We start from the raw sequence: 26,880 nt of genomic DNA, 5'->3' as shown, positions 1-26,880 counted from the left end.
CACACACACACACACACACACACACACACACACACACACACACACACCTCTCCAGACACTGAGGGGAGGAGGGGACGAGGGGAGGGGGAGGCTTGGGCCGGTAGGCAGCCAGCCCCCCCATCGACCGTCTCTTCACACCCCAGCCTCCTATGCACTGCAGTCCTGCAGTGTGCTCACGGGGGAGCTCTTTGCACCCTGCTCCTCGTATCTCAGCCCGATACCCTACTTCGAGCAATGCCGCAGGGATGCCTGCCGCTGCGGGCAGCCGTGCCTGTGTGCCACGCTGGCCCACTACGCACGCCTGTGTCGGCGCCATGGGCTTCCGGTTGACTTCCGTGCCCACCTGCCAGCCTGTGGTGAGTGCCCCACCCCTCATGTCACGCGAGCCTAGGTCCCAGACGACGGTACTCCTGCCTCACGCCCTCACACGGTGCCCCGCCTCGCCAGCCTGACGGCCATCCACAGCCCACTTCTCTTTCTGCCAACGTGATCGTCAGGCTCGACACTTGGGACAAAAGCTCAGAATGGCTTCTCTAATGTCTCAGTCCATCTCCAAGTCCTGTCAGTCAGGCCAAGTTCAAGTCAGCCCACCTCTCACTTTTCCCTCCGCCATCTCCGTGGGCAGAGGCATTTTCTCACTGCAGAAGAACGGGTGTTCTGAAGAACACAGGCTCTGAGGCTGCTGTGAGGTCACCGGCAGTTGAATGTGTGTGGCCCCCTGTTGCTCCCTGGGCCTCAGTCCTCACTGCCCTCCGCCTGCAGAGCCTGGATCCCTGTGAGCGTTTACAGTGATGTACAGTAGAAGGAATTGTGCTGGGAGCCAGGGCCTCTGAGTTCTAGTCCAGCTAGGCTGGTAGTGGCCAAGCTCTGTCAGCCTCTGAATCAGTTTCTCCAGAGGTGTTTGGATAGAACCTGTGGTTCCCAGCTGAAGTTACACACAGAGACCAGGGGAACTTAAGTTAAATGCTCACACCTTATCCACATCCTGTATCCATGAAAACATCACTTCTGGTTGTGGGTTCCAGACATCTGGACTGTTTATGCTCATGGTAACTGGCTTTGGTGAGCAGCCTGGGGTAGAAACCAGCTGATCCTGGCCATTTCAGTGCATCTGTTGGCACCGTGTGAGGGTTCTGGGGCGTGGGATGGTGGCTCGGGGAGGAGATGTGTGCGCATAGCTGTGCACACTCACACACCTGTGAGGAACGTGTGTTGTGTGTGCATAGCTGTGACGTCCACACACCTGTGAGGAACACGTGTCCGTGTGCATGGCTGTGATGTCACACACCTGTGAGGAACACGTGTCCGTGTGCATGGCTGTGATGTCACACACCTGTGGGGAGCATGTGTCCATGTGCATGGTTGTGATGTCACACACCTGTGAGGAACGTGTGTTGTGTGTGCGTAGCTGTGATGTTCACACACCTGTGAGGAACACGTGTCCATGTGCATGGCTGTGATGTCACACACCTGTGAGGAACGTGTGTCCGTGTGTGCACAGCAGGCTGGCGGCTGGGCTGCTGGAGCTTGAGCTCTACTCCTCCCCAGGACCGTCACCTAAGGTCAGTGCCTGCTTTTTCACGCTGGTGTTGTGGATGCTGTTTGGACACATCTTTGACCTTGAGCGGCTGAGTGAGCAGGGTGGGGCAGGCGTCTTACCCTCTCTGAGTTTTTCTTGTCAGGGTCTAGTCAGCTGTGGGGAGAAGAGAGCTCAAGCTCGTCTGCTCTCTCCCTTCAGCACTGTCCTGTGAGGCCACCAAGGAGTACAGCCCTTGTGTGGCCGCGTGTGCACAGACATGCCAGGACCTGGCCAGCCCCGATGTCTGTGGGGCTAACGGTGGCGGCAGCGGCAGCAGCGATGAGTGTGTGGAGGGCTGCACCTGTCCCCCAGACACATTCCTGGACACACAAGCTGACCTCTGTGTCCCCAGGTGAGTGGCAGGCCTGGGTGTCTGGGAGGGGTGGGGAGTGAGGCTAGGGTCTGCTCTGGACAGTGGGGCTCTCCTCACCCAGGCCTTGTTGGAAGAGGTGAGTAGCTCCCATTCACAGGCCTCTCCTTCCTGTAAAGCAGACTGAACCAGAGCGGCACCTCGCTCTCTGCCGCTCCTCTTCCACAAACATCTGTGTTCATCTCAGCATGAACAGGACCTTTTTAGGCTCTGAGACTTCAGTAGTGAACAGAGTAGAGTCTAGGTCCCCGAGTCCACAACCCAAGGTGGCAAGACAAACCCCAAAAACAGACGCTTAGGGGTGTGGGGTAGTAAGAAGACATGGAAAGCTACACAGTGTGAGGCCAGGAGTCCCGGGCTTGTCACAGGTGAAGCCCAGGTGTGGGGTCCTTAGCACACGTGGCTTTCTCTGAGTGGCCCTGAGGTGGGGGAAGGCAGGGAGGGAGTCTGAGGTGAGAACTGGCCTGGAGAGCTGGCTGGAGGAAGCTGGCTCAATGGGGCTGGATCTAGAGAGGGAAGAGTGATGATGGTGACACCACAGGAACCCGATGGCTGGCAAGCCTCCTGGGGTCTCCAGGAACCCGATGGCTGGCAAGCCTCCTGGGGTCTCCAGGAACCCGATGGCTGGCAAGCCTCCTGGGGTCTCAGCCTCAGTTTCTCTGTCTCTGAAATGTTTTATAACCTGCTTGGAGGTTTATCAATAATGAGGAGAAGGGTTCGCCCCCTTTTAAGTGGCAAATGGCCATCACTCAGAGGCTTATCACACTGAGACCCCCCCCCCACACACCTTAAGTCAGCTAAGTGCCCAATAATACCCCTCATAAAAGCCTCTGTGAATATCATAGGAAAGACAAGGAAGCTGCTGACAGAGCCTGAGAGGGCCGAGCCTGAGTCTGCAGCCAAGTGTCAAAAGTGACTGGTCAGGGCAAGCGGTCAGCCAGGGCAAGGGACCAGTCAGGGCAGATGCTGGGTCTGAATGGCTCTGACGCTTCGCCAGACCAGTGTTTATTCTAGCACGGGCTGTGAGGGTGGAGTTCTGAACTGGTCGCCTCTGTGCTCTGTGCTCTGAAGTAGGCTGTCTTTGGTGGGGGCAGCAGACTAGAGAGGGACAGGCATTGCTTTCAGAAGTCAAAATATGCCACCCGACCTGGCCCTGAGTCCTGCCTCTGACCTCAGCTGCAGGAGATGTGGTTCTCTGAAGATGTGTCACCTCCCAGGGATTGCTGTTCCTCTCCCTGAGGATGACCCTGCCCTGGGTGCCTTTATCCCCACTCCTGAGTCTGCTCTGTTCCGTCTCGCTTTCCATAGGAACCAGTGCTCTTGCCACTTCCAAGGAGTGGACTATCCCCCTGGGGACAGCGACATCCCTTCTCTGGGCCATTGGTAAGTCTCCCGGCTGCTGCACGAGAAGTAGCACCTGCCCCTCGCCCTGTGTGTGGGATGGGGGAGCAGGCCAGTAAGTAGGCGTGTCTGTCTGAAGCCCAGAGAGGCCCAAGGGCATGTGCCAAGTGGGTCCCTGATGGCCAGCTGGGCTGATTGCTCCCCAACTCTTTGCAGCCACTGCAAGGATGGAGTCATGAGCTGTGACAGCCGAGCCCCAGGTAAACAGGGCTGAGAGGGGGCTTTGGTGGAGGGGACTCCAAGTGGTAGGAAGTGGCTGCAGAGAAGAGTATGAGGAACTGGGGTGCTGGTCAGGATGGGGCAAACCTACTCTAGTTTGCCCTGCCTTGGACCCTGGCGGTCCTGCCTCTCGGCAAAGATTCCAGTTTAGAGAATGGCACCCTGGAACCCCTCAACCTGACCTCAGCCTGGACAGCATTTGGGGATTGGGCAGTTGCTTGTCTTGGCTGGTCCTGCTCTGAGCTACCAAGTATTCTCTGAGGCCAGCTCTGCCCAGCCCAAGGGTGGGCATGAGGCTGCAGAGTGTGAAGCTTCTCCATAGACAGGCCAGGTATGGAACAGTGGTAGGCAATTTGTGGGGTGCCTGGAGGTGGGTGGAGCATGGAGGGTTGGAATGTTCTCAGAGGGCCTCACTGGCAGAGAAGTCCATTGAGAACAGGACAGGGCTTGGTGCGGAGGAGAGCAGCAGTAAGCCTATGGCCGACGGTCAAGAGCAGGCCTAGTGGCTGCATCAGTGTTCCAACCCTGACCTTCCCTGGCTGGTCTGGGGTGACCGTCATCTTCTCTTTCATAGATAATCCTGAATCTTCCTTCCTACTCTTATTTTCTGTGCTGTCCCTGAAGCAACTTTGCTTTGCTCTCTTCTGGCTTTGGATAGCTACCCCTTTGGGATCTGGCTCTTTCTTTCCCTGCTTTCTTCTCTTCTGGCCATGGGTCTTAACTGCCTCTTATTGGGTTCCCTAAAACAATCACCCACACAAGGTGTGACCACGATTGGCAGACTTCACCAAAGATGGGGAGAGCTGTCTCAGAGAAACGGAAGCAGCAGCGAGTTAGTTCTAACTGTTCACAGTTCTATGGCCACTGTTCTAGAGCACTTGTCTGCCCATCTTTGGGTCCCTCGCCTGGTCATTTCGGGACCCTTCCTTTCAGCTCCTGCTGCCTTTAGATAGCAGAATAGCTCTTCATTCTATCATGTGAGGCGGGAGCTGCATAGTGCTTGTGGTAGAAAGTAAGATAACTGTGGGAGTCCGCGGTGCGGCCTCCAGCTTAGAGGTCTTGTTTGAAATGGGCACTGCTGAGGAGGCTGTCCTGTGACAGCAGCTACCTTCCTCGTCCCTGTGATGTGGGAACCCACATATGCCAAGAAGCGGTGTGTCTCTTCCGGTCACCCACCCAGCAGCACCAGCCCAGGCCAAAGGCTGCGGCATTTAACCCTTCCCCACCCCTCTCTTCTAGCTGCTGCCTGTCCAGCAGGCCAGGTCTTCGTGAACTGTAGCGAGCTGAACCTCGACCCTGAGCTCAGCAGGGAGAGGACGTGTGAGCAGCAGCTGTTGAATCTGAGCATGCCGGCTCGTGGTCCCTGCCTGTCGGGCTGCGCCTGTCCCCAGGGGTATGTCCCCAGGATCCACATTGCCAGAAACTCTCCTGCCTAAAGGGTGGCAGACCCAGGGACTTGAGGGTGAGGGAGCAGGGATGCCGTCACACAGCCTGGGATGGAGGAGGCAGTGAGGCTGTGATGCCTGTGGGGAGCCTGGGAAGGAGCAGGAGCTTGAGAGCTCAGCCTGGAATGGAGCCTGTCAGTTCTGCTTCCTGTGAGCCATGGGACATCGGATGAGGAAGACACCTGCTCCTCTGACACTCAGTGTTTTATCTGTAAAATGGGCACCTGAGTACTTGTTAACAGGCATTAAGCAAGGCATCAATGTGGAAGCACCAAGACGGGGGGCAGGGTGTCTGATGTGTCCTGAATGCCCAAGGGACTCACTGACCAAAGACCAAGCACAGGAAAACCCGCGCCAGCTTTCAGCTTCTTTCCTTGACCAGAGCCCTCTGGTGGCCAGCGGTCCCCCTGAGATAATCCAAAAAGAAAGCCACACCCACAGCCTCCTCCTTCCTGGGTCACAGATGCTTCGCAGAGGCGGTGGCAAGCTACAGGCTCTGGGCTTGTGGGTACGCTCTGTACACAGGGTCCAGTGCTCAGCTCTGCAGTGTTCTTCTCAGGTCTGGCTCAAGGGGGGGTTGGGAACCACTCTATCCCATGACTTGGCAGTGCCCTTGAAGGGTTGTGCCCTTTTGGCTGTGTTGAGATTAGTAGGCACTTGGGAGCCCTGGCTCTGGCCTTGACAACCAAAGGGAATGAAAGGAGAGTCAGAGCATCTGTGGCAGGCTGAGCAGGAGACAGCCCACTGGAGCTTTACAGTGTGCTAAGACATTGATGTCACCCCTGTCAATCTCAAAGCAGAAGAGAAAATAGGCAAGGGCTGGAGGGAGGGAAATAGCCTGCTGAGACCAGACTGAGACCAAGTCTCCTTTATTGCAAGCTCTGCTCTCTGTCCAGAGCGGCGGAGTCCACTGTGTGGGGCATGTGCCTGACCCTTCCCCAGCCACGGCACTTGCCTGCATAGGATCCTTGCCTCACCTACAGTCACCCAGGCCTGAAGTGTGTCACTGAAGGCCTCTCAGAATATTGTCCTGTTTGCACATGCCTGCCTCTCAGTCTGAGGTCAGCAACGGCTAGGTCTCTGCAGTCAGGAGCCAGGAGTCTTTCACTGTCCAGAATGTAACCACACAGAGATTCTGGGAAAGAGGCCTAGCCTGGATCCTGGCTCCAGGTTTGGGTCTGCTCAGGATTCTGTGGGGGTGTACAGAAGACCCTGTGGGAAATCCACCTATATTTCCAGAGCGCTCATGAAAGAGAACTATGACACGGGAGGCAGTTCCACCATCCCCAACAGTCCTCCTGATGGGAAAGGGCTTCCAAAGATGCTCCAATGCCATCATCACCAGCTCCTCTCCAGGACCCTCTGAGCCCACAGTTACTGCTGCACTCCCCGGTCACCACGTCCCTCCAAATCTGTCTAAGAATCTACAGGCTGGGCATTGCTCCAGAGGGGCCATCACACGGGTGGGGGATGTCTGTATCTATCCTAGTTTGCTTCCTGTCACTGTAATAAAGCACCCTGACCAAAAGCAACTTGGGAGAGGAAGGAGTTTATCTGGATGGTACTTCCGGGCCACAGTCCATCACTGAGGGAAACCAGGGCAGGAACTCAAGTGGTACTGAAGCTAACTGGCCTTGCCTCTGGCTGGCTGCCGAGGGGCAATGCTACACATGGCGGGGCGAGGTGGGGGAGGGGCTTCCTCCATGATGCTACCCACGGTGGGGGGACAGGCCTTCCTCCATCCTGGCGGACTTAGAAGGAGTACTCTTGTGTCCCTCCAGCCTGCTCAGACATGGGGATGCATGCTTCCCACCCGAGGAGTGTCCCTGTACCTGGAAGGGGAAGGAGTATTTCCCTGGGGACCAGGCGGTATCTGCCTGCCACACCTGGTAAGTCCCCCACGCTGGCTTCATTTTTTTTTGCTGGAAAGGATATGATTTTCCCTTCATCAAATTCATATTTACACCGTATAGGCACACAAGCATATGTATGTGAAATAATACTTAGAACACGTATGGCTCCTTACGTGAATGGTCAGACATATCTGCGAACATACACACTTGCATGTTGGTAATCGTGGCCGTGTGTTTGCTTATTTAGATGAGCACATATACACATGGACACGAGTAAATGCATGTGAGGGTGACTATAGATGGGCATACCTAAGAAGGCAGGTGCCATAGAGCTGAATAAGCTCATTCATACAACAGTTAGGAATTTGCATACACATATTGGTATGTTTATATATATTCACATGCTAATGCATCTATTTAGTGCACATACATGCAAAGTGAGTGACTGTGCATTAAATAGGTGTATATTTGTATTCCCTTGAATGAATATGTGTGAATATGCCATTTGTGTTTTGCCTCTGAGTACAGAAATGCTCACATTCAAGGTGAGTGTGTCTGTGGGTGTATCTCCGCACGGTGCATTCGGCAGTAGTAGCGCACGAGTACAGAAGTGTGCACCTGGATTTTGCTGGTTTCAGTGCATTGTGCTGGGGCCCAGGAGCCTCGCAGAGACTCTCAGAAAGCTCACCCAACCTGGGAAACCTGGACCCCAGTTCCTGTCTTCAGCCCACAGGATAGGCATGACACGTCTTCCCACGTCAATAGTATGATCACAGTCAAGGCCAAGCTCCCAGACTGTTTTTGTACACACCAGGATGTGTGTGCCAACAGAACCCTGGCCGTCTGACTTAGGAAGCCCCAGGGTAAAATGCCAAGACCCAGAGCCCGTACAGGCGTGCTGGGGGGCGGGGGGGGTGTCTCATGGCTGGTGGCCAGAGCTGACTGGTTAAGTTACTGAATCTAGTGGCTTGAACCTGTCACAGAATCTTGATTCTGCCTTTAAACTATATTTCTATTTGAGCCCTTCCTCACTTTCAGCTGCCGTGACTCTGTACCGAACTCTTGTCCTCTTTTCTGTAATTCGCTGCAGGCACCTCCCTGGTGGCCTTTCCCTCCCCTCTGCCCAGTAGGAGCCATCCCTACCTCGGTCCTCCTCTCTCGTTCCTAGGAAGAGGTCACAGGCTCACGTGACCTTCTTGGACCTGTACCACTCAGCCCTCCACTTCCCTTTGGCGGTGTGTGGGATATTCTCAGACCAGAGTTATAGATGGTTGTTAGCCACCGTGTGGATGCTGGGAATCGAACCCCATTCCTCTAGAAGAGCAACCAGTGCCCTTAAGCCATCTCTCCACACCCCGAACCAAAACCTTAATGAATAAAAGGGAGTTCACATCATCCTGAACATGGACAAGCATTCTGAAGCACATATCATAAAATGAATTTTGGCATGCTTCAGTTCCCTCAGCCCCCCCCCCCCCCCGAAAAGAAAGATTGCCCTCTTCTTCTACCCTTTGGCTGTCCATCTTGGCTGTTATCACCTGAGAGTTCTTCAAGGTCACTGTAGACTGTGTCATCTCCCCACAATGCTCTTCTTCCAAATGTCCATATAACTGACTTTCTCGGCTCGCTGAAGTCTCTGCTCCCATGGCTCTGATGACCCCACTTAAATCTGGGACTCATTTCTGAGCACTCCCTTTCCCCTCCATGCCTCACCCCCTGCCACAGCACCGCCCTTCTGCTAAAGCAGGGAGGGTATATTTTTCTTCTTCTTAGTGGATACAAGCTCCACTAGCCAGAGGGCTTCTCTTCTGTTTTGTTTACTGATGTGTCTCAAATTCCTGGAAGAGTGCCCGAGATGTGTTCATCACAGATGGTCTGTTGAATGAATGAGTGAATGAATGAATGGATGAATGAATGAATGAATGGAGAAATGAGCACATGAATGAGTAATAATAGGAGCACCTCAGACTGTCCCCCTGACTTCTTTTGGAGGTGGCTGTGTTTGCTGAACCCCTTCTTTAGTCACGTGCCACATACATTCAGGAGGCAAAGGCTTCGCCCAGAGCGCTCCAGCATGGGGTAAAGTGGGTCGGTGAGCTGTGTCTGTGTGTGTTTCAGCGTGTGCCAGCGGGGCTCGTTCCAGTGCGCCCTGCGCCCCTGTGCCTCCACCTGCACCGCCTACGGGGCCCGGCACTACCGCACGTTTGATGGGCTTCCGTTCGACTTTGTGGGAGCCTGCAAAGTGCGCCTGGTGGAGGTGAGCGCCTGGTGGGCTTGCCCAGCCGGTTCTGGGCACCGCCGGTGACCCGGGCCTGTGCCTGTCGGGTGTGTGGATGTTCTGGACTCCAGGCTGATGCGTGCGTGGGTGGGAGGGCGGGGGGAGATCCAAGCCCTGAAGTGCAGCCCCCAGGGAGTCAGTCAGAGTGAGGGAAACCCTCGTGCCAGGCCACTCCCCGTGTTTTCTGATGTGCCCTCTAAGCTTTGGCCTACTGACCATCTTTGTGCTCCCAGCAGTGGACAGATTGGGATAGCTGTCTGCTTGGGACAGTTGTGACACCACGGGCCTGGGGAACTCCGGGAACCTGTTTGAGGTGACACAGAACCAGGAAATATGACTAGAAGTAGTAGGCTGCACGAGTCATGCATTAAGGTTCTTTGTTGATGGAGAGGAAGAGGGATGGTGATGTGGGCAGCACAGTGAAGGCAAGAGTTTCCAGAAGAAGAGAGGGTACCGGCAGGGTCAGGGCAGGACCGGATGTTCCCGGGGACACCGATTTTCTTAGTCACATCTATCTCCTTATATGAGTATCATATGAATTTATCTGTAATGACAGAGCAGCACATGGACCTATCTATTTATTATTGACTTTTGTGGTCAGGGTTTGCACATGCTGGCAAAGGGTCTTGTCTCTGGATGAATATTGTGCTGAAGTCTTTCACGTAAATTCAATAACTCTTATTGAATTTATAATACAATAATACAATACAATACAATACAATAATAATACAAGATATGTATTATTGAATCTGTGCAGTTTGATTTTTAGTTTTGTTATTTGTCTATTTATTTTGAGATGAAGGTCTTGCCATGTTGCTCAAAACCTGAGGTCACTCAAACCTGAGGTCACCACAGCCTCCTGGGCAAAGGGACTACAGACATAAACCATGGTGCCCATATTTTTAAAAAACTAATTTTAATCAGTTTTGAGATAGTGTCTCTCTTTCTCTCTCTTTCACTCTCTCTCTTACACACACTGTTTAGTTTATATGAATAAGATTCCACTGTTTTCTTTTTTCATTTTATAGCATGCCTTGTGTATTATCACACACTCTCAGTACACGCTATGATTTTTGTGTTGTTGTTGGTCTGGTTTGGTTGTTTTTGTTGTTTGTTTCTAGACAGGGTTTCTCTATGTAGCTCTGTCTGTCCTGGAATTTGCTCTGTAGAGCAGGCTGGCCTCAAACTCACGGAGATCTGCCTGCCTCTGCCTCCCAGTTTCTGGGATGAGAGGCATGCGCCACCATGCCTGGCTGTGCTATGCTGTTTTTAATGCTGGCTGGAACATTCTACAGAGAGTACTATACTACATGGGCACAGATGAGCTTCAGCTTGGTCATGGTACTTCAGTGCTGTGGCAGAGACTTGTGTGGCTATATCTCTTAGTTCTTTTTTAATATTTTTATTTTAATTTTTATTAATTATACTTTATTCACTTTGTATCCCCCCATAAACCCCTCCCTTCTTCTCTCCCAAGCACACCTTCCCTCCCCTTTCTCCACTCATGCCCCTCCCCAAGTCCACTGATAGTGGAGGTCCTCCTCTCCTTCCTTCTGATCCTAGTCTATCATATCCCATCAGGAGTGACTGCATTGTCTTCCTCTGTGGCCTGGTAAGGCTGCTCCCCCTCAGGGGGAGGTGATCAAAGAGCAGGCCAATCAGTTCATGTCAGAGGCAGTCCCTGTTTCTATTACTATGGAACCCACTTGGACACTGAGCTGCCATGGGCTACATCTGTGCAGGGGTTCTAGGTTATCTCCATGCATGGTCCTTGGTTGGAGTATCAGTCTCAGGAAAGACCCCTGCGCCCAGATTTTTTTGGTTCAGTTGCTTTCCTTGTGGAGCTCCTGTCCTCTCCAGATCTTACTATGTCTTTCATAAGATTCCAGGCATTCTGCCCAACAGTTGGCCATAAGTCTCAGCATCTGCTTTGATAGTCTGCAGAGCAGAGCCTTTCAGAGGCACTCTGTGGCAGGCTCCTGACTTGTTTCCAGTTTTCTTCTTCTGTGGGGATTAAGCATTTTAGCCACTTTGTTCTTAGGAGTGGAATTTTTGCACAAAAACATGATGTTTATTTAAAATGCTTTTCAATACTGGCAAGCTTCCAGCATAGAATGCTTACACTGCATGTAAAACAGTGTCCCCCTACACCCCATTACATCAGTTCCCTCCCTCATTCATCCCTCGGACCCTTGGGGGCAGCCACCACCTGCTAAACACTGCACTAGGCAGCGAGGAAGTGACAGAGGACTGCAGTAAGCTGCCCAGAGCCGCACAGCTGATGGGCAGTGTTCAGGGCCGGGAGAGAACTCAGACAACTGAGCTCTTGCTTTGTGAGCACGGGGCAGAGGCCCTCCCCAGAAGCCACATAAAGCTGGACTCAACTTGTAGTCCAAGTGCTGGGGAGTCAAAGACAGGCATCTCCCGGGCCTCCCTGGCCCAACCTGGCCAACTGCGTGAGCCCCAGGCCAGTGAGAGATCTTGCTTCACTATCAAGGTGAACAGACTCCAACGATGACCCGCAAGGTTGTCACCTGGCTTCCACATTGCATGTGTGTACATAGCAGTGCATAGCTATACATGCGTGCGCGTGCGCACACACACACACACACACACACACACACACACACACACGAAAAGAAATGGGTGGAAAAGCCGTCAGGGCCCACATGCCTTCCCCTCAGTGCTCTTCCAAGGACGTCGCTCTCCCTGGTTGTACTGGCTTTTTCTTCTTCTCAGAGCACCTCAGAGCTCAGCTTCTCCGTTGTGGTGGAGAATGTGGACTGCTACAGCTCTGGCATCGTCTGCAGGAAGTCCATCTCCATCAATGTCGGCAGCTCACTCATCATCTTTGACGACGAGTCAGGGGATCCTGTAAGGACCCCATTGGGAAAGATGGTGTGGGCCGTGGACACATTGGTGGCAAAGGGGGCAGGAGATGTCCAGGGTCCAGGGTGTCATGGAGACAGACACTCTGGCTGGACTCTTTATAAAGGGTATGAGCAGAAGTCAGCATCAGGGTGTGGGGAGGAAGAGGTGTTGGTGGAGTCCTTGGGCCATGATTTATGGCCACTTCTGGTTGACCTGGTGTTGAGGGACACTTGGGCCTCAGGACTGACTCGTTCTGTCTCTCTAGAGTCCCGAGAGCTTCCTGGATGAGAAGCAGGCCGTCCACATCTGGAGAGCAGGCTTCTTCACCCTGGTGCATTTCCCACAAGAGCACATCACCCTCTTGTGGGACCAGAGAACCACTGTCCATGTCCAGGCGGGCCCTCAGTGGCAGGTAGTCACGAGAGCTGAGCACCACAGTCCCTGCTGTTCCCCGGGGCTGAGGCAGGCCACTGCTGTCCTTGGCTGCCATGTCCCTCTCTGAGGGGCCGGGAGGTGCACAGCCCTGTCCCGTGCACTGCTACCCACTCTGTTTGACGTCTTTTTCTGGTCTCGCCCTATCCCTCTTTAAACTGCGGTTTCCACAGTGGCTTCTGGGTCAGTAGTGCTGGTGCTGCAGTTCAGCCCCTACTGAACCATGAGCTAACATGGTGGCCCTCTCTGCCCTCAGGGTCAGCTGGTGGGCCTCTGTGGCAACTTTGACATGAAAACCATCAATGAGATGCGGACCCCAGAGAACCTGGAGTTAACGAGCCCCCAGGAGTTTGGCAGCAGTTGGGCTGCAGTGGAGGTGAGGCCTTCCGGGTGGCTGGTGCCCCTCACTCTCTCGGATGGTCCATACGAATTCTGGACGTCTGGGGAGAGCAACGCTGGCGTGAGGCTCTTCCTGGGAATGCCCGTGCCCCTGACTGCTACCCCTAGCCTAAGATTGTGTCCCTGCCCCACAAGGCAAGCAGCCCCCCCCCCGCTCTTGGGCACCTCTGAGACTAGTAAAGTTTTTGGAGAGAGGTAGAGTCGCTGTCCTAGGCAAGATGGGCACTGAGGTTGGAAGGTGGGGCTTGTTGAAGTCTGCCAGGCTTGCTCCCCCATCACCACTTTTAGCACTAGCTAGCTCACAGAGAAGAGGGAACTGTAGATTGAGGCAGTCCTCAGTGAATGCTTCATGGGGAAGGTGAGGTCAAGGGTGGAATTTAGCAGACAGGCCATGTTTAGACAGGTGACTGTAGGGAAGACATAGCCTCTGCGAGGCAGAGCGCAAGCAGAATCCTAGGGTACTGGAACCGCCCGGCACTGTTGAGTTGTGAGCTGTCGCAGGAACAGCACTGGACGGAGATCGGGAGACCTGACTTCCGGTCTTATCCTTGGCCTTGCTGAGTGACCTCCGTCTTCTGCTGAAGTGGGGGTCTGTACCAGGAGGGGACACACGGCAACTCTCACCAGCCCCAAAGTGTCACCGAGAAGTACCTAAGGACTGTGGCTGATCAGTGATAGGTGCCTTGGGTGCAGTAATGGGGAATGGCGACATGACCTTTTCAAATGCCGCCTCCATGCACTGAGTGGATCTTAGCTCTGTGCAGGAGTGCGGATGGAGGGGCAGGCAGAGGAGTTGGACATGGCACTCATTCTCATTTTAGAAGAGCTGCAGGGTGCTTGATTTTGTTTGTGATCCCCCACACCAACCCAGGCTTCTTTACTGCTGGTAGCTTTAGGCATTGCTGTGTAGAGAGTGCATAAAAATGTAGGCCTGGGGAAGTAGGACCAGCTCTGAAGAAATCTGTGTTAACTGCCCTTTGCTGTGTGTCTTAGTTAGGGTTTCATTGCGGTGAGGAGACACCATGACCAGAGAAGCTATTATAAAGGAAAACATTTCACTGGGGCTGCCTTACCGTTTCCGAGGTTTAGTCCATTACCATCATGGCGGGAAGGATGGCAGTGTGCAGGCAGACATGGGGACTGAGGAGCCTAGAGTTCTACATCTTGGTCCACAGGCAGCAGGAGGAGACTGTGTGCCACACTGAGAGTAGTTTGAACATATATGACCTCAAGCCCGCCTCCACAGTGACACACTTTCTCCAACAAGGCCACAGCTACTCCAACAAGGCTGCACCTCCTAATGGTGCCACTCCTAATGGATGAGCGTTCAAACCTTTGAGTCTGCGGGGGCCGTTCCTGTTCCACCGACTGTGCAACAGTGGGTGTTCAGCGCAGCATTACTGAGCAACATGTCATAGCTCAGCTCCTGCTGGCTGGGAGGCCGAGCCTGAAGCTGGGCTCTCCTCTGTGTCCCCTGGGCTGACATCCAGGGCTCTCACCAGCTCTGTCCTTGGATAGCTGTAGGTCATTTCCACTCCTGGACCTGTATGCCTGAAAACTGTAGCCTCCCACAGCAGTCAGCCAGGGACCACCTCAGCTCTTAGAGGCCGTCCCCAGTTCCTGTCATGTAGGGTCCCCAATATAGCTGCCCGCTTCCTCACAGCCTCTCCAACCTCATCTGACACAGCCATGTCATCACAGACTCACAGCCAGGGTGCCCTCGGGAACTTCAGTTCTCTGTTTGTTGGAACCAAGTTGGAGGCCCCTCACAGTCTCCAGGGGAGGGGATTGAGCAGGAGATGGATAGCTAGAGGGCAGTTTCAGGGCCTCTCTGTCCAGGCCCTGGGGGACAGGGAGGTCCTCTCTGCTCAGTGCCCCAGGCACAGTCCTTCCTTTATCCTCCAGTGCCCGGATACCCCTGACCCCAGGGACACATGTGTCCTAAACCCTCTCCGAGAACCGTTTGCCAGGAAGGAGTGTGGGATTCTGCTCAGTGAGGTGTTTGAGGCCTGCCATCCAGTGGTGAGTGCCACCTGTGGGGTAAAGCCCCTCCCTGGCGCCCCCTAAGCCCCTCCCACCCTCCCTGACCCTTTCCTTAAAAGAGGGAGACCCATCTCTGCTACTCTCCTGCCTCTGGTCTGCTCAGATGAGCCTTCCCCAAGTCTCCCATGATGCCTCAGGACAGCAGGGCATCTCTGCTGGGTCTTCTCTGCTCTCTGGGAGCCCAGTGGGCTGCCTGTCCCTGTTTATGATGAGCTCTGCCACAGAGTGAGCGCTGAAGTACCTTGGCCATACCCCGGCCTCTTCTCTGCCCTCCATGGAGATGAGAATTGGAGCTCAGCTCCACATGGCTTCTCCAGGGCTTCAAAGACTATTGCAGCTGTTTTGTCTTCAACCTGGTTGGGCAGGTCACACCCTGTAACTGTCCTCTAGCAGTTCCTGAGTCTCCTGGGTGAGACATCCTGGGCTCAGGATGAGCTTCACCAAGTGGGCATCTGCCAGTGCTTTCCAAGCTGGCAGCCTCTCCCCACAGCCTCACCCCACACGGGCAGCTCACCCTCTCTGTGACCGTCTTCATGCTATGCCGTCACTAGGAAAGACGCGGGCTTGACCTTCCGAATCCTTTACCATCCTAGGTTGATGTGACTTGGTTTTACTCAAACTGCCTGACGGACACTTGCGGTTGCAGCCTCGGTGGCGACTGTGAGTGCTTCTGTGCCAGCGTGTCTGCCTACGCCCACCAGTGCTGCCAGCACGGGGTGGTCATTGACTGGCGGACCCCCCGCCTCTGCCGTGAGTGTGCCAGACCGCCCCAGGGGACCCCGTAGGGTGCACACAATTTCCGTGGCCCAAAGTCACTCAGGATAGCAGGGTAGCTAGAGCTCATCCCTGAAGAGGCTGGTGCAGGCCTGTGTCCTTAATCTCGTTGCTGAGAGAATCCCAAGCCCTGGGCTCCAGGGTCAGACTGGCTTTTCATGTGACCTCAAGCAAGCTGCCCAACTTTTCCGAGGCTCAGTTTTTATCATCTGAAAAATAGGAATAGTCATATACTATTGGGAGTACAGATGTATATCATAAAACATACAAAATAATAAGGTGAAATAAAACGTGCAGAAGGTTAAGTTAATTGCTCATTTCCCTTGGTAGGTTTTCCTGACACTGCTTTGGACTCAGTAGCAAGTGCTTAAGCTCAACCTGGTTCAGGCCCCAGTTTTTCCAGTCTGGGGCCTGGCTCCATTCCTTTCTCCATAGCACAGGGGTAAAGCTGAGTCCCGCAGACGCTGAGAGCATCAGTGTTACTAGGCTCACAGCGCTGGCGTGGTGCTGGACAGCACTACTGACAGAGGGAACAGGGTGTCGGCATATCCAGATCCCCCGAGGCCCTAGGCAGGGGACCCTCATGAAGAAGAGGGAGGAGCATCCTCCCTTGGCCTCCTGCCTGCTCTCCCTGAGACCCTTCAGCATAGACGCTGGTGGGCTCTCTTCTCACCTCGCCCCTGATAACCAGCCTTCAGGAAGGAGGGGGACATGTTTGTGGAGGGCCTACCACGTGGAAGCTGTGTGTCTCATGCGGTAATCAGGACTGAGGCGAAGCGGTTGAGGCTGCTTGCCGGGGCTGTGGCTCTTGCAGTGAGGCCAGAGAACCCAGGGATCCAGTACAATGACATCTTAATGCAGTATCTTTAAAAACTAAAAATTGCTGCAAAAATATTGTTGGTGAACAAATACCAAAGGTTTGTATTGTCAGCGGGGTGATGGCAGTGACGGCACACGCCTTTAATCCCAGCACTTGGGAGGCAGAGGCAGGAGGATCTTTGTGAGTTCCAGGCCAGCCTGGTCTACAGAGTGGGTTCCAAGTCAGCCAGGGCTCCACAGAGAAGCCGTGTTTTGAAAAATCAAAAACAAAACAGAAGGTTTCTTTTTATCAGTTTCTCTGTGTCTAGGTTCCAGAATATCTCAGTGAGACCCCAGTAATGATTATTTTATTGTTTTGATATTATCTTTATTATAAGCTTTTTGTATTGGTTTTGATATGTTTAGAATGTCACATTCAAGTAGAATTAGCTGTTGACTTGAATAAAACAGAGGCAGTTTTCCCAAAGATTAATGAGGTTTTTAGTGAATATTAAAATTCGACAGTGGAAATGCATGTACTATACTGGGCTATGAGCTTATGAGAAGTGGAAGCAAGGAGGGAAAAGGTGAGAAATATTACATAAGATGTCTTAAAATCACTCATGCTGGGCCAGTGAGACGGCTGAGTAGGTGGAGATGCTTGCTGCCAAGCCCGAGGACCGAAGTTTGTTCCCCCGGACCCCTGTGATGGAAGGAGGGAGCGGGACCCTGCAGCTGTTCTCTGGCATCTAGTGCCACAGTGCACCCACCCCTCAATAATAAGTAGATATAATTTAAAGTGAAAGTGCTCGGCTAGCACATTAACATGAGTGGCGTTGACAGCAAGTGGTGCCTGTTCAGGGGTGAACACACAAGGGACAGACGTCCTAACAGAAGTGTTTCCTTCATTAGTGTGTAGCTGTTAGGCTGGCTGGTCAATAAGCTCAGAGACATGCTTGCCTCTGTGTTCCCAAGCCCCACCTTAGAGTTTTATGGCTCAACACTCTATGTCCACAAACAAGTGCTTGCTCATCGCCCCATGGAGAGCCAACTCCTCACTTGTTTGTTTTTGAGATAAGATCTCTCTATATAGTCCTGGCTGTCCTGGAGCTTCTTATGTAGACCAGGCTGTCCTCAAACTCACAGGGATCCTCCTGTCTCTGCCTCTCGGAGTGCTGGGATTAAAAGCGTACACTAGCATGCCTGGCTTCATCTCCTGACCCTTGATGGCCTTGCAAGAGGGCAAAGGGCAAAGCAAATGTGCTGACTGTTGGTATAGGGTATAAAAAGGAGTTGGTGACTCTCTTCACACTATCCCTGTGTGTGAGACAAATTATTCCTCAGCCTTTATCTCAGGTGCACCCAGCTGGTTCCTTGTTCTTGGTTGACTCACTGTGGCAAGGTCCCCAAGAGTTCACCCCTTGTGGACTGAGGGTGCTACAGAATAGATGTATCTCATCCACTAGAGGGCGCAGTGGGTCCATGCGTTAGGGGCTTTTACTGCCGCGCTTTGCTGGGGCTGAAGACTGCACAGAGGGCTTTGGAGGTGCCTGGGTGCAGGAGGCCCTTTGTAGCCTTCATCCAAGGCGGAGGAACGTCTGTCTCAGGCGTGCATTCCTTCTTTGGGGCTCTTCTACACTTTGGTTCTGTTTATTGTTGTCTTTGAGACAGGACTGCTAGTCTAGGCTTAGTTCCAACTCCCTAAGAGCCAAGGACGACCTTGAATTTGATACTCTGCCTCTACCTCCTGAGCGCTGGGATTACAGGTGTGCACACCCTAAAATGCAAAGCTGGAGATTGAACCCAGGACTTTGTACATGGTAGGCAACCGCTCTACCGGGCTCCACCTTCGTTCCTTCACTCACACTCCTTCATTATGGCCGCCCAGAACACATTCTTCTGCCTAACATATATTCATTCATTCATTCAGTCATTCATTCATTCATTCATCACATTGCTGAGTGCTACTCCAAGCCAGGCTTTAAGCAAGCCTTGTGGGTGAATGAAGGGACACCATATTTCCTCCCCTTAAGATATATGGATCTGGGGGTGCAGAGGCAGGTGTATTGCTGTGAGCTTAAGGCCAGCCTGGCCTACAAAGTGAGTCCAGGGCAGCCAACACCACACAGAGAAACCCTGTCTTGAAAAGCAAAGATACATGGATCTTCTGGGTGGTATTGGCACACGCTGAATCCCAATCCCAGCACTCAGGAGGCAGAGAAACCCTGTCTCCAAAACCAAACCCAACCAAACAAAAGACATGGATCCAAGTCCATCCCTTGATCCTGAAGTTTTAGACCCAGTCCTGAGGAAGGGGAGGCTGGGTGCAAGGGCGTGCTCATGGGAAAACTCTCTTCTTTCCTCTTTAGCATACGACTGTGACTTCTTCAACAAAGGTAAGCCGGTTTTCCCCCAAGCAGAGCCTCCAGGGCCATGGCAATCCGGAGCTCCCCCGTGCTGCCTGGAACAGCTGAGACAGGAAGTTGTGAGGGTCTGTGTGATGTGAAGCCCTGGTGCTGGGCTTAGGGTGGCAGGACCTTATCCACAGCTGTTCCTGCAGCCCGGGGAGGCCAGGGCAAGAGCCTCCTCAGCTGTCTTCATCACCCAGGGCGGCTTCACCAGGCACCCGGAATCTATTGGTTTCAGTGCGCTCACCCCACAGCCCTCCTAACTGGGCCCAACAAGTTAATGGATTGTCACCTGGGGGTCTCTGGAGACCTGAGTTGTCAAAATCAGGTGCAGTCTTCTTTTTCCAGGAAGGATGCTGAAAACCTAGATGGATCATTAAATCCCCAAGGGTTCAGGGAATCGAGATATGCACCAGCATCTAGGTTAATAATGATGATGAAAATGCAAATCATTGCTAAGGACCAAGGGAGATTGGTGTCCAGTATTTGAGTCACTTAACCGATTTGATCAGAGGTTGAATGGGCTGTGGCAAGATGGCTGCCCAAATAACTCCTAGTGTCAAGTTTGTCCCAGAGGCATTCAGTGTTCCCTGAACCCCTAGGTCTCCTCCCACTCGGCAGGAGCCGGCCCGCGAAGGTGTGGGCACAGGCTTTGTGCACTTCTTAGAACCAATTTGGGTTTGAGAAGCATCCTTCCAGGGAAGCGTTTGAATGAGAAAAAGAAACAAAAGGGAGGACATGACTGTTCCTAAGCAAGGCTTATTGTAGAGGTGAGGGAGAATATAGCTAGAGGCAGAGGCATTTGAAAGGGTCCAGAGTGAACGTGACCCTGAGCCAGGCCATGTGAGGAGAAGCGGGGTGGGGAGAGCCAGGACCCAAGAGGCCAGGAGGCAAAAAGGTAAAAGGACAAAAAAGGACCAGTAATCTAAATGGCTGGATTATATAGGGAAGAGCAGCTGGGGGCAGTCCAGCGCCTGGACTGGGAAGTTTCGGTAGGGGGCAGGGTATGGCAGTCAGGAGGACCCGTAACAGGTAGGGACCAAGGGATGCTGAGAGAACCCGGTGGCCAGCATCAGCTTTGACATGTTAGCAGGAGTCTGTTGGAAGTTTGTCCCTGGTTTGAGACCTAACCACTATGCCCTGTAGCAAGGACACAGAGACAAGACAGGTCTGTGAGATGAGGGCTGGACCAGGCTGCAACATGACAGATCAGAGAGCCGGTCCTGCCAAATGGTGGTTCTGGGGGCTGCTGATGGCCCCGGACCTTCAGTGCCCAAAGGAATGCCTCTGGGAGAACTGGATTTCCTGGGACAGGAGCGGCCTCGTGACATCAGGCAAGACATTTCAGCAGCTCAGCTCTGAGCAGTCCTCTCCCTCGGCGGCATTTCGGGTGTCAGAAACTTGCAAAGGACAAGCTGCTTCTAGCATCCTCCCCCTCCCCCCTCCCACTCAGCCATCCCTTGCTTCACTTTTCTTCCGGCATTTTCTGTGGCCCAGGCCTCATGGGGTTCTGGGAAAAGGACCTTGGAAGAGGCACATGAGAGCACCCCATTTCCACGTGTGTGTTCTGCACCCTGCATTTGTTGAAACTGGTCATTGCCCTGAGTGTTCACACCATTGAAATCAGCCAGTGTGATTTTTTGTTTTTTGTTTTGTTTTGTTTATTTCTTCTTCTTCTTCTTCTTCTTCTTCTTCTTCTTCTTCTTCTTCTTCTTTTTTTTTTTTTTTTTTTTTTTTTTTAGAGCTGCTTGCCGGGTCATTTATAAGCACAGCACACTGTCTGTCTTCTTTCTAGTGAAGGACACAGATGGGGACCCCAAAGCATATCCATACCACAGAGCTGTGTGTTTGCTTCAGGGGCAGGTGGGGCATGGGGAGGAGTGTGTCAGGAGAGGGTGCGGGGAGAGCCCCCCTCAGGAGGTGACGCATGAGCTGGTCTCCAGTGACTGACTTTCAGGCACAGAAGGAGCAGGATTTCTCTGAGTGAGTGGGCAGTGTGGAGATGAGCTAGGACAGGCATGTGGCTCTCTCAGTGAGGCAGGCAGGAAGTCCAGGGTGACAGCAGCTCCTGCAGGGTGCAAAGCAGGGCTTCAGTATGGATGCGCCCTGAGTTGAAGCTGTGTTCTTGAGATTCTGTGTTGGGGATGAGAACACCCGAGGAGAGCCAGCAAGTGACCCAGGCAGCTGCGAGACACAGCAGAAGCAGGACGATCATTCCTAAAGCTCACACCCACACCCCTTCCACCCTGCACCCACAACTCTGAAGACCCCCCAAACACAAATGGGATGTGTGCAGAAAATAAACAAATAGAAGCTTTGAGCTCCAGGCTCCTCAGTGTGACCCCTGAGGACGGGGTGGGCAGAGACCAGTGTGCTGCATTCTCCCAAAGACGACCTTGATGGAGCAGCGCCGGCCGTGGTAATGGCTCACGCCCGCAGGGGTGACCGTCGTGGACTCCCTGTGCACAGAGGGAAGGTCCATCTCCTTTGGGGCTGCCACCTGGGGTTCCTGTCACTCCGTAGCTGCTAGGGTCCCTGTGGTTCTCATCTGGGATGAGAAGCCAAGCCCCTTTCTGGCACAGTGCCTCTTTTGACCGTCTGCTGACATAGTGTGGGTGGTGGGGCTTGTGACGGGGGCTCTTCTCTCCAGCACTAGGTAAGGGCCCCTACCAGCTGTCCAGCGCGGCGGCTGGCGGCACTCTCGTTGCCGTGAAGGCAGTAGACGGTGACACAGCCCTTGTGAGGGTGGAGGACCTGGCGCCAGGGGACATTTCAAGTTTCCTGCTGACAGCTGCTCTGTACAAGGCCAAGGCCCACGGTAAGGCCCACCCTCTGGCTCCTGTCCAGCGCCCTCGGTGCTGACAGAAGGGGGCGCTGAAGCCTGCAGTCACCACAGGACTCCATCCCTGCCCCCTGTTCCTAGTTCAGACTAGTTTCTTGACCTCTGTGACTCCAAACTGCCCAAGACAGGTCCCCCACTACTGTTCCAAAGAACCCCAGAGACAGCAACCACCCTCCTTCTGTTTCCGTCTCTCGTCCTTTTCTTCTGTCCTCTCTGCCCTTCTTGCCCCTTCCTCTCTCTTTCCCCCCTTACCCTCCCCCTTTTCTATCCCTCTTTCCTCTCCCTCTTTTCTCTCTCCTCCTTTCTCCTTGCCCTCCTTTCACTGGACACAGGGTAAGCACAGGAACCAGTGATAGTAAGAGACTCAGTCCCCTGCCAGGCAGGAGTTCCAGCCTATGGGACAGCCAGCAACAAAGTGCTTCAGGCTCTGCATGGCCGGAAGCATGGCGCCTCGAGGGGTGGGAGATTTGTGCTGACAGGAAGAAACGGGGAACATTAGATATTACGAGGATGCTGAGTTTGCCAGATCACCAGGTCCAGCTGACCCCCACATCCAGTGGTCTGCAGAAGGACGGTTCCTATCTGTTCGGTGCCAGGCATAGCAGGCACTAGGACAGGTTTTCTGCTGGGAAGGGAGGAGGGACGGGACAGGAGACAGCAGTTGAGGGCTTGTGCAACCTCCCGCCTTCATCCACGGAGATGATGACCTGAGTGTAAACGGAAGGGGGAGGATGGCAGACAGGGAAGAGGGTCAAAGGAGCCGAGGCAGCCCCAGGGCAGCGGGGTCCACCTGCTCCCCTGGGAGCTGCCATCCTCACGCCCTGCGTGTGAGGACACATGCTGGCACGCTGCACCCCGAATCTGGTTCTCTCTGTGCGCTGACCGCTCCCCGTGGCTCTGCAGACCCTGATGCTGTGTCGCTGGAGGCAGCCGACAGGCCCAACTTCTTCCTGCACAGCACAGCCAATGGCTCCGTAGGACTGGTGAAGTGGCACCGCAGCGAGGCCTTCCACCAGCACGCCTCCTTCTCCCTGCACCGGGGGACATGGCAGGCTGGCCTGGTGGCTCTGGAGTCCCTGGCAAAGCCTGGCTTCTTCCTCCATTCGTCAGGCCTTGAGCTGGCTCTCCGGGCATATGAACACACAGAGGCATTTCGTGGTGGTGCGCTCTTCCGCCTTCTGGGTAGGTTCTGCCCTGCTCTTGGGTCAGGGGCCTCTGCCTCCCTCAGCTGCTTTTCCTGCCCTCCCCCTCCTCCCTTCCGCATGTCCCCAGGGAACAGAATCCTCACCCTGTGGGCGGAATGGAGGCTCCCCAGGGTCTAACGCGCCCCATGTGGAAGTGAAAGAAAGTGAGGCTGGTGGAGGCTCTTATGGAACTTGGCTCCAGCTTCCTGCCGAGGGAGGAGCAGGGGACACCAGGCCAGGGAGCTAGCAGGATCTCAGGACCCCCAGACCCTGTCCGAAGTCGTGGATGCAGCTTCCTCTGCCTGGCTTCCTCCTCTTATTCTTCATGTGGTTCCTAGTCCTCCCCTCTGGGCAGGGCAGGCCTGGGCTGAGCTGGAGAACTCTGGCATAGTCCGGTCTCTCAGTCCCGAGACTTGGAGGGATCATCTCTCTAGATGCCAAGCCCTCAGGGGCTGTCTACCCCATCTGTGAGTGGCGCTACGATGCCTGTGCCAGTCCCTGCTTCCAAACCTGCCGAGACCCGCAGGCAGCCAGCTGCCGGGATGTGCCCAGGTAAGACCAGGGGACAAAGGGTGTGGAGTCAAGGGGTCAACAGAGAGTTTGAGCACATCTGTGAGCACGTGTGTGGACACGTTCACGTGTGGGTGTGTGCAGGAGGGGGTATGGGATTGTGTGTGTCAGGGAATGTGCTTTTATGTTTGGTCATTTTCCTCACATGACAAAATACTCAACAAGAGCAACTTAAGGGAGGGAGGGCTTATTTGGGGGCACAGCTTACGGGATCCAGCCCATTGTTGTGGGGATGGCATGGGGACATGTCACATTCAAATCACAACAGTGTGTGTGCCATGTGTAAATATTATATATTCATACTCTGTATACCGGTGTGTGATGTGTGCGTAGCTGAGCCTTGTATGTATTAAGTATTATGGGCTGTACACAGCTACATTCACACACCTGTGTGAGCCGCTTCTCTGCAGTTGCGTGTGGTTGAGGCCACATGCTTGTTTGTAAGCATCTACCTAGATGTGTGCATGCATATGCAATGTGTATACGTCTGGCTTCTCACGGCCTTGGAAAGCCTGTGGGCTGTATGAGAATGGCCTGTTCAGAGAGCCTGGGCATGTGCACAGGGGCGCATGTGGCCACACTTGGTTCACACGTGTCTCCCCCGTTGGCCAGCGAGTAAGAGTATGAAGCTCACATGTACGGGCGTGGGTGGTACTGCACACGTGTGATGAGGTCTCTATGGGCTTCTCATGAGAGTTTGCATAATAAGCATGCGCGCGCGCACACACACACACACACACACACACACACACACGTGAGCGTGAGCGCATGCGTGCCATGTAGAAGGATGGGGCTTGTGCTCTATCTAGGTGAGGGAGAGAGACCAGCGCTGTGTTCTGGTCACTAGCCAGTCCCTGCTCTGTCTGTAGGGTAGAGGGCTGTGTCCCTGTGTGCCCTGCTCCTAAGGTGCTGGATGAAGCCACCCAGAGATGTGTCTACCCAGAAGACTGTAAGCAGCCTGGTGTTCTCCCTTCTCCTTCAGACTCTTCCAAGTCCAGGGTGTCGCTGAGACATCCTCAGGGTCCCACATCCTTCACCAGAGTCTGCTTGGGGTCCCGGGAGGAGAGAGCTGCAGATCTGTGGGGCTGTGTCTGGTTCTCGTTCAGGGACAGGAAAAGTGAACTGTGGAGGTCTCGCTTGGGTCTTGTGCCGAATGCCCAGGGAAGCCAGGCTTAGGCAAGACGAACGGAGCCCAGTCTTGCTGGCTTCTGTGGACAGAGGCCCTGGGGTCTGGCATCAGAAGCTGCGCTTGTCCCATCGCTTAGGGCACCATTCCTGCAGCCCAGCACCTGGCAGTCACCCTTCTTCTGAGCCTCTTCTCTTCTCTGCCCAGGTGTGGAGCCAGCCCTTCGGGGTCCCACAGAAGCCCTTGGCAATGAGACTCTGGCACCTGTTCAAGTGCTACCCACCCCCACAGACAAGCAGCAGCTTCCACAGGAGCCCCCTAGAGCCCCCACCCACAAGCCTGTCCTGGCCCCTTTAGCCCCACTCACCTCAGCCCCAAATCCCCCGAGGGCTGCCACCGAGGGGCCAGTGCCGTCTCCAGGATCTGTCCAGCCCACACTACAGCTGCCACTGGGGCTCACGGCGTCTAACCTTCCTGCCCACAGCTCGGAGGCCCCAGCCAGAGTGGAAGGGGCTGCCAGCACCCTAGCCACTCCTCACGCCCGAGGCTCCTCCTCACCCCTCCTGGGTTTTCTACAGACACCCACATCTGGCATTGTATCAGGGACAACAGAGACAACCAAAGTGAGCGTGACCTTTGCAGGGAGTCTCAACACCACGGTCACCTCCCGGTCACCCCCTGTACCCCGCTTCCCACTCATGACCAAGGCTGTGACAGTCATGAGCCATGACTCTTTTCCTGTTAAAACTACACCCCTGCCACCCTCTTGGCTACCAACTTCCCCTGGAGCAACCTCTTGGCCCCCCAGCGCCCTGGAACCCCACCTGTCAACTGCCACACCTAAGGTCACAAACAGGACGGTGATGTCCCCGTCTATCCTGGCCCGGAGCACTTTAAGTTCCAGCCGCCCCCTGGCTGTGGTGAGCACAGCACAGCAGGCTCCTGTCAGTCCCCTTGACACCAAGGGCCTGGAGGAGGTACCAGCTTCAGAGAAGGAAGAATCTGGGCACAGTCAGCCTACAGAGCTGCCAGTGTCCCCACACCCAAGCTCAGTCACCACTCACCTGCCTCACCAGCATACTACCACAGCCCCCTGGCCTCCAGCTCTGTCCCCAGGGACCCTGGCTACTCACACCCCACCCACAAATGCTCACAGACTGGGGACCACGGCTTTAGTTTCTCTAGAGTCCACCCGGCCGCCTCAGCTCCTCTCTGGCCTGCCTCCTGACTCCAGCCTGCCCTTAGCTAAGGTGGGCACATCTGCCCCCGTGGCTACACCTGACTCCAAAGGCTATATCCCGACCCCTCCACCTCGGCACCAGGCCACGACTCTGGCCATGGCCACAACTGTGACAACACCTGCTCAGACACTCAGTCAGACAGCGCCATTCCACTCTGCCGTGGAGGACCACGAACACTTACCTAGCACTGTGGTTCCCCAAGTAACAGGCCTGGCTCCAGACCTGATTCTGGGAGCCACATTGCCAAGCTCTGGGGCCCCAGCTGTGGGTGCTGGGGAGCCCCCCACAGTGTCTGCTGCCCCACAGAAAAGCACCACCCAGAAAGCAACCATTCTGTCCAAGAAGGTGTCTTCACCCACCTTCATCCCTGGCTCTGCCCAGTTCACAGAACTCACACCCACACTGAGCCATTCTGTGACTCCCTTGGTGCCAGTGGTGCTCACATCCTCCTCCCTAAGCCGGGTCTCAGCCAGGACAGCCTCCCGGGAGAGCCCCCTGGTTCTGCTGCCCCAGCTGGCAGGGGCCCAGGGAACCCCAGCAGGTCTCCAACCCCAGGAGGATTTAGGGCGCCAGTCCACCACGGAGCAGTCAGGCCTCTCAGCTCCAGCCCAGAGCATCTCGGAAGGACTGATGGAGGCTGAAGTGAACATTTCTGCTACCTGTGTGGTGAGTGAGGTTCTTCAGTGTTTGCGACTCCTCCCCAGGACCCGGCCTTCTCCCTGCCACTAAGATGGCTATCACCATGAGCTCATAAGTTGTGGACCTCCTTGTGCTGCAAAAATGGTGGTAGTGTTCTTGACTTTACCCCTATCTCAAGTTCCTGGTACTTCAAAAATCCCCAGGTCTCCTTGGTTCCCCTAAATCACAGAAGAGTTCCACCCTGCCTGTTGGGTCCAGGGCCTGACTGGATGGCTTGGAGTGTCTCTGCAGGGTGGGGAGAGCATGCTTTGGCCTGCAAGAGAGAATGAATGCATTCATGCTACGGCTCGCCTAGCTTTCTCCATACTTAGACACTCTAGGGCTCAAACTCAAGAAAGGATGCTGCCC

The 26,880-nt window shown here is 54.3% G+C and overlaps 1 protein-coding gene across 1 annotated transcript in view; it reads left to right on the top strand.

Annotated features, from left to right (window-relative positions):
* The window catches only part of Otog (otogelin), a 68,027-nt gene that overhangs the window by 20,728 nt on the left and 20,419 nt on the right, over positions 1-26,880 (top strand). Inside the window, exons 19-36 of the mRNA XM_055613698.1 lie at positions 144-356; positions 1,739-1,931; positions 3,258-3,332; positions 3,507-3,550; positions 4,809-4,962; positions 6,796-6,903; positions 8,986-9,124; positions 11,885-12,019; positions 12,282-12,428; positions 12,705-12,824; positions 14,753-14,869; positions 15,484-15,640; positions 18,832-18,858; positions 21,521-21,688; positions 22,616-22,894; positions 23,331-23,448; positions 24,336-24,415; positions 24,800-26,499. Coding sequence (XP_055469673.1) covers positions 144-356; positions 1,739-1,931; positions 3,258-3,332; positions 3,507-3,550; positions 4,809-4,962; positions 6,796-6,903; positions 8,986-9,124; positions 11,885-12,019; positions 12,282-12,428; positions 12,705-12,824; positions 14,753-14,869; positions 15,484-15,640; positions 18,832-18,858; positions 21,521-21,688; positions 22,616-22,894; positions 23,331-23,448; positions 24,336-24,415; positions 24,800-26,499 — 3,974 coding nt within the window. The remainder of the gene's footprint in view (positions 1-143; positions 357-1,738; positions 1,932-3,257; positions 3,333-3,506; positions 3,551-4,808; positions 4,963-6,795; positions 6,904-8,985; positions 9,125-11,884; positions 12,020-12,281; positions 12,429-12,704; positions 12,825-14,752; positions 14,870-15,483; positions 15,641-18,831; positions 18,859-21,520; positions 21,689-22,615; positions 22,895-23,330; positions 23,449-24,335; positions 24,416-24,799; positions 26,500-26,880) is intronic.

The sequence above is a fragment of the Psammomys obesus genome, unplaced genomic scaffold, assembly GCF_907164565.1.
Source record: "Psammomys obesus unplaced genomic scaffold, mPsaObe1.curated_primary_1811, whole genome shotgun sequence".
In the NCBI taxonomy this organism is placed as follows: Eukaryota; Metazoa; Chordata; class Mammalia; order Rodentia; family Muridae; genus Psammomys; species Psammomys obesus.
This window is presented reverse-complemented; position numbering and strand designations above follow the sequence as displayed.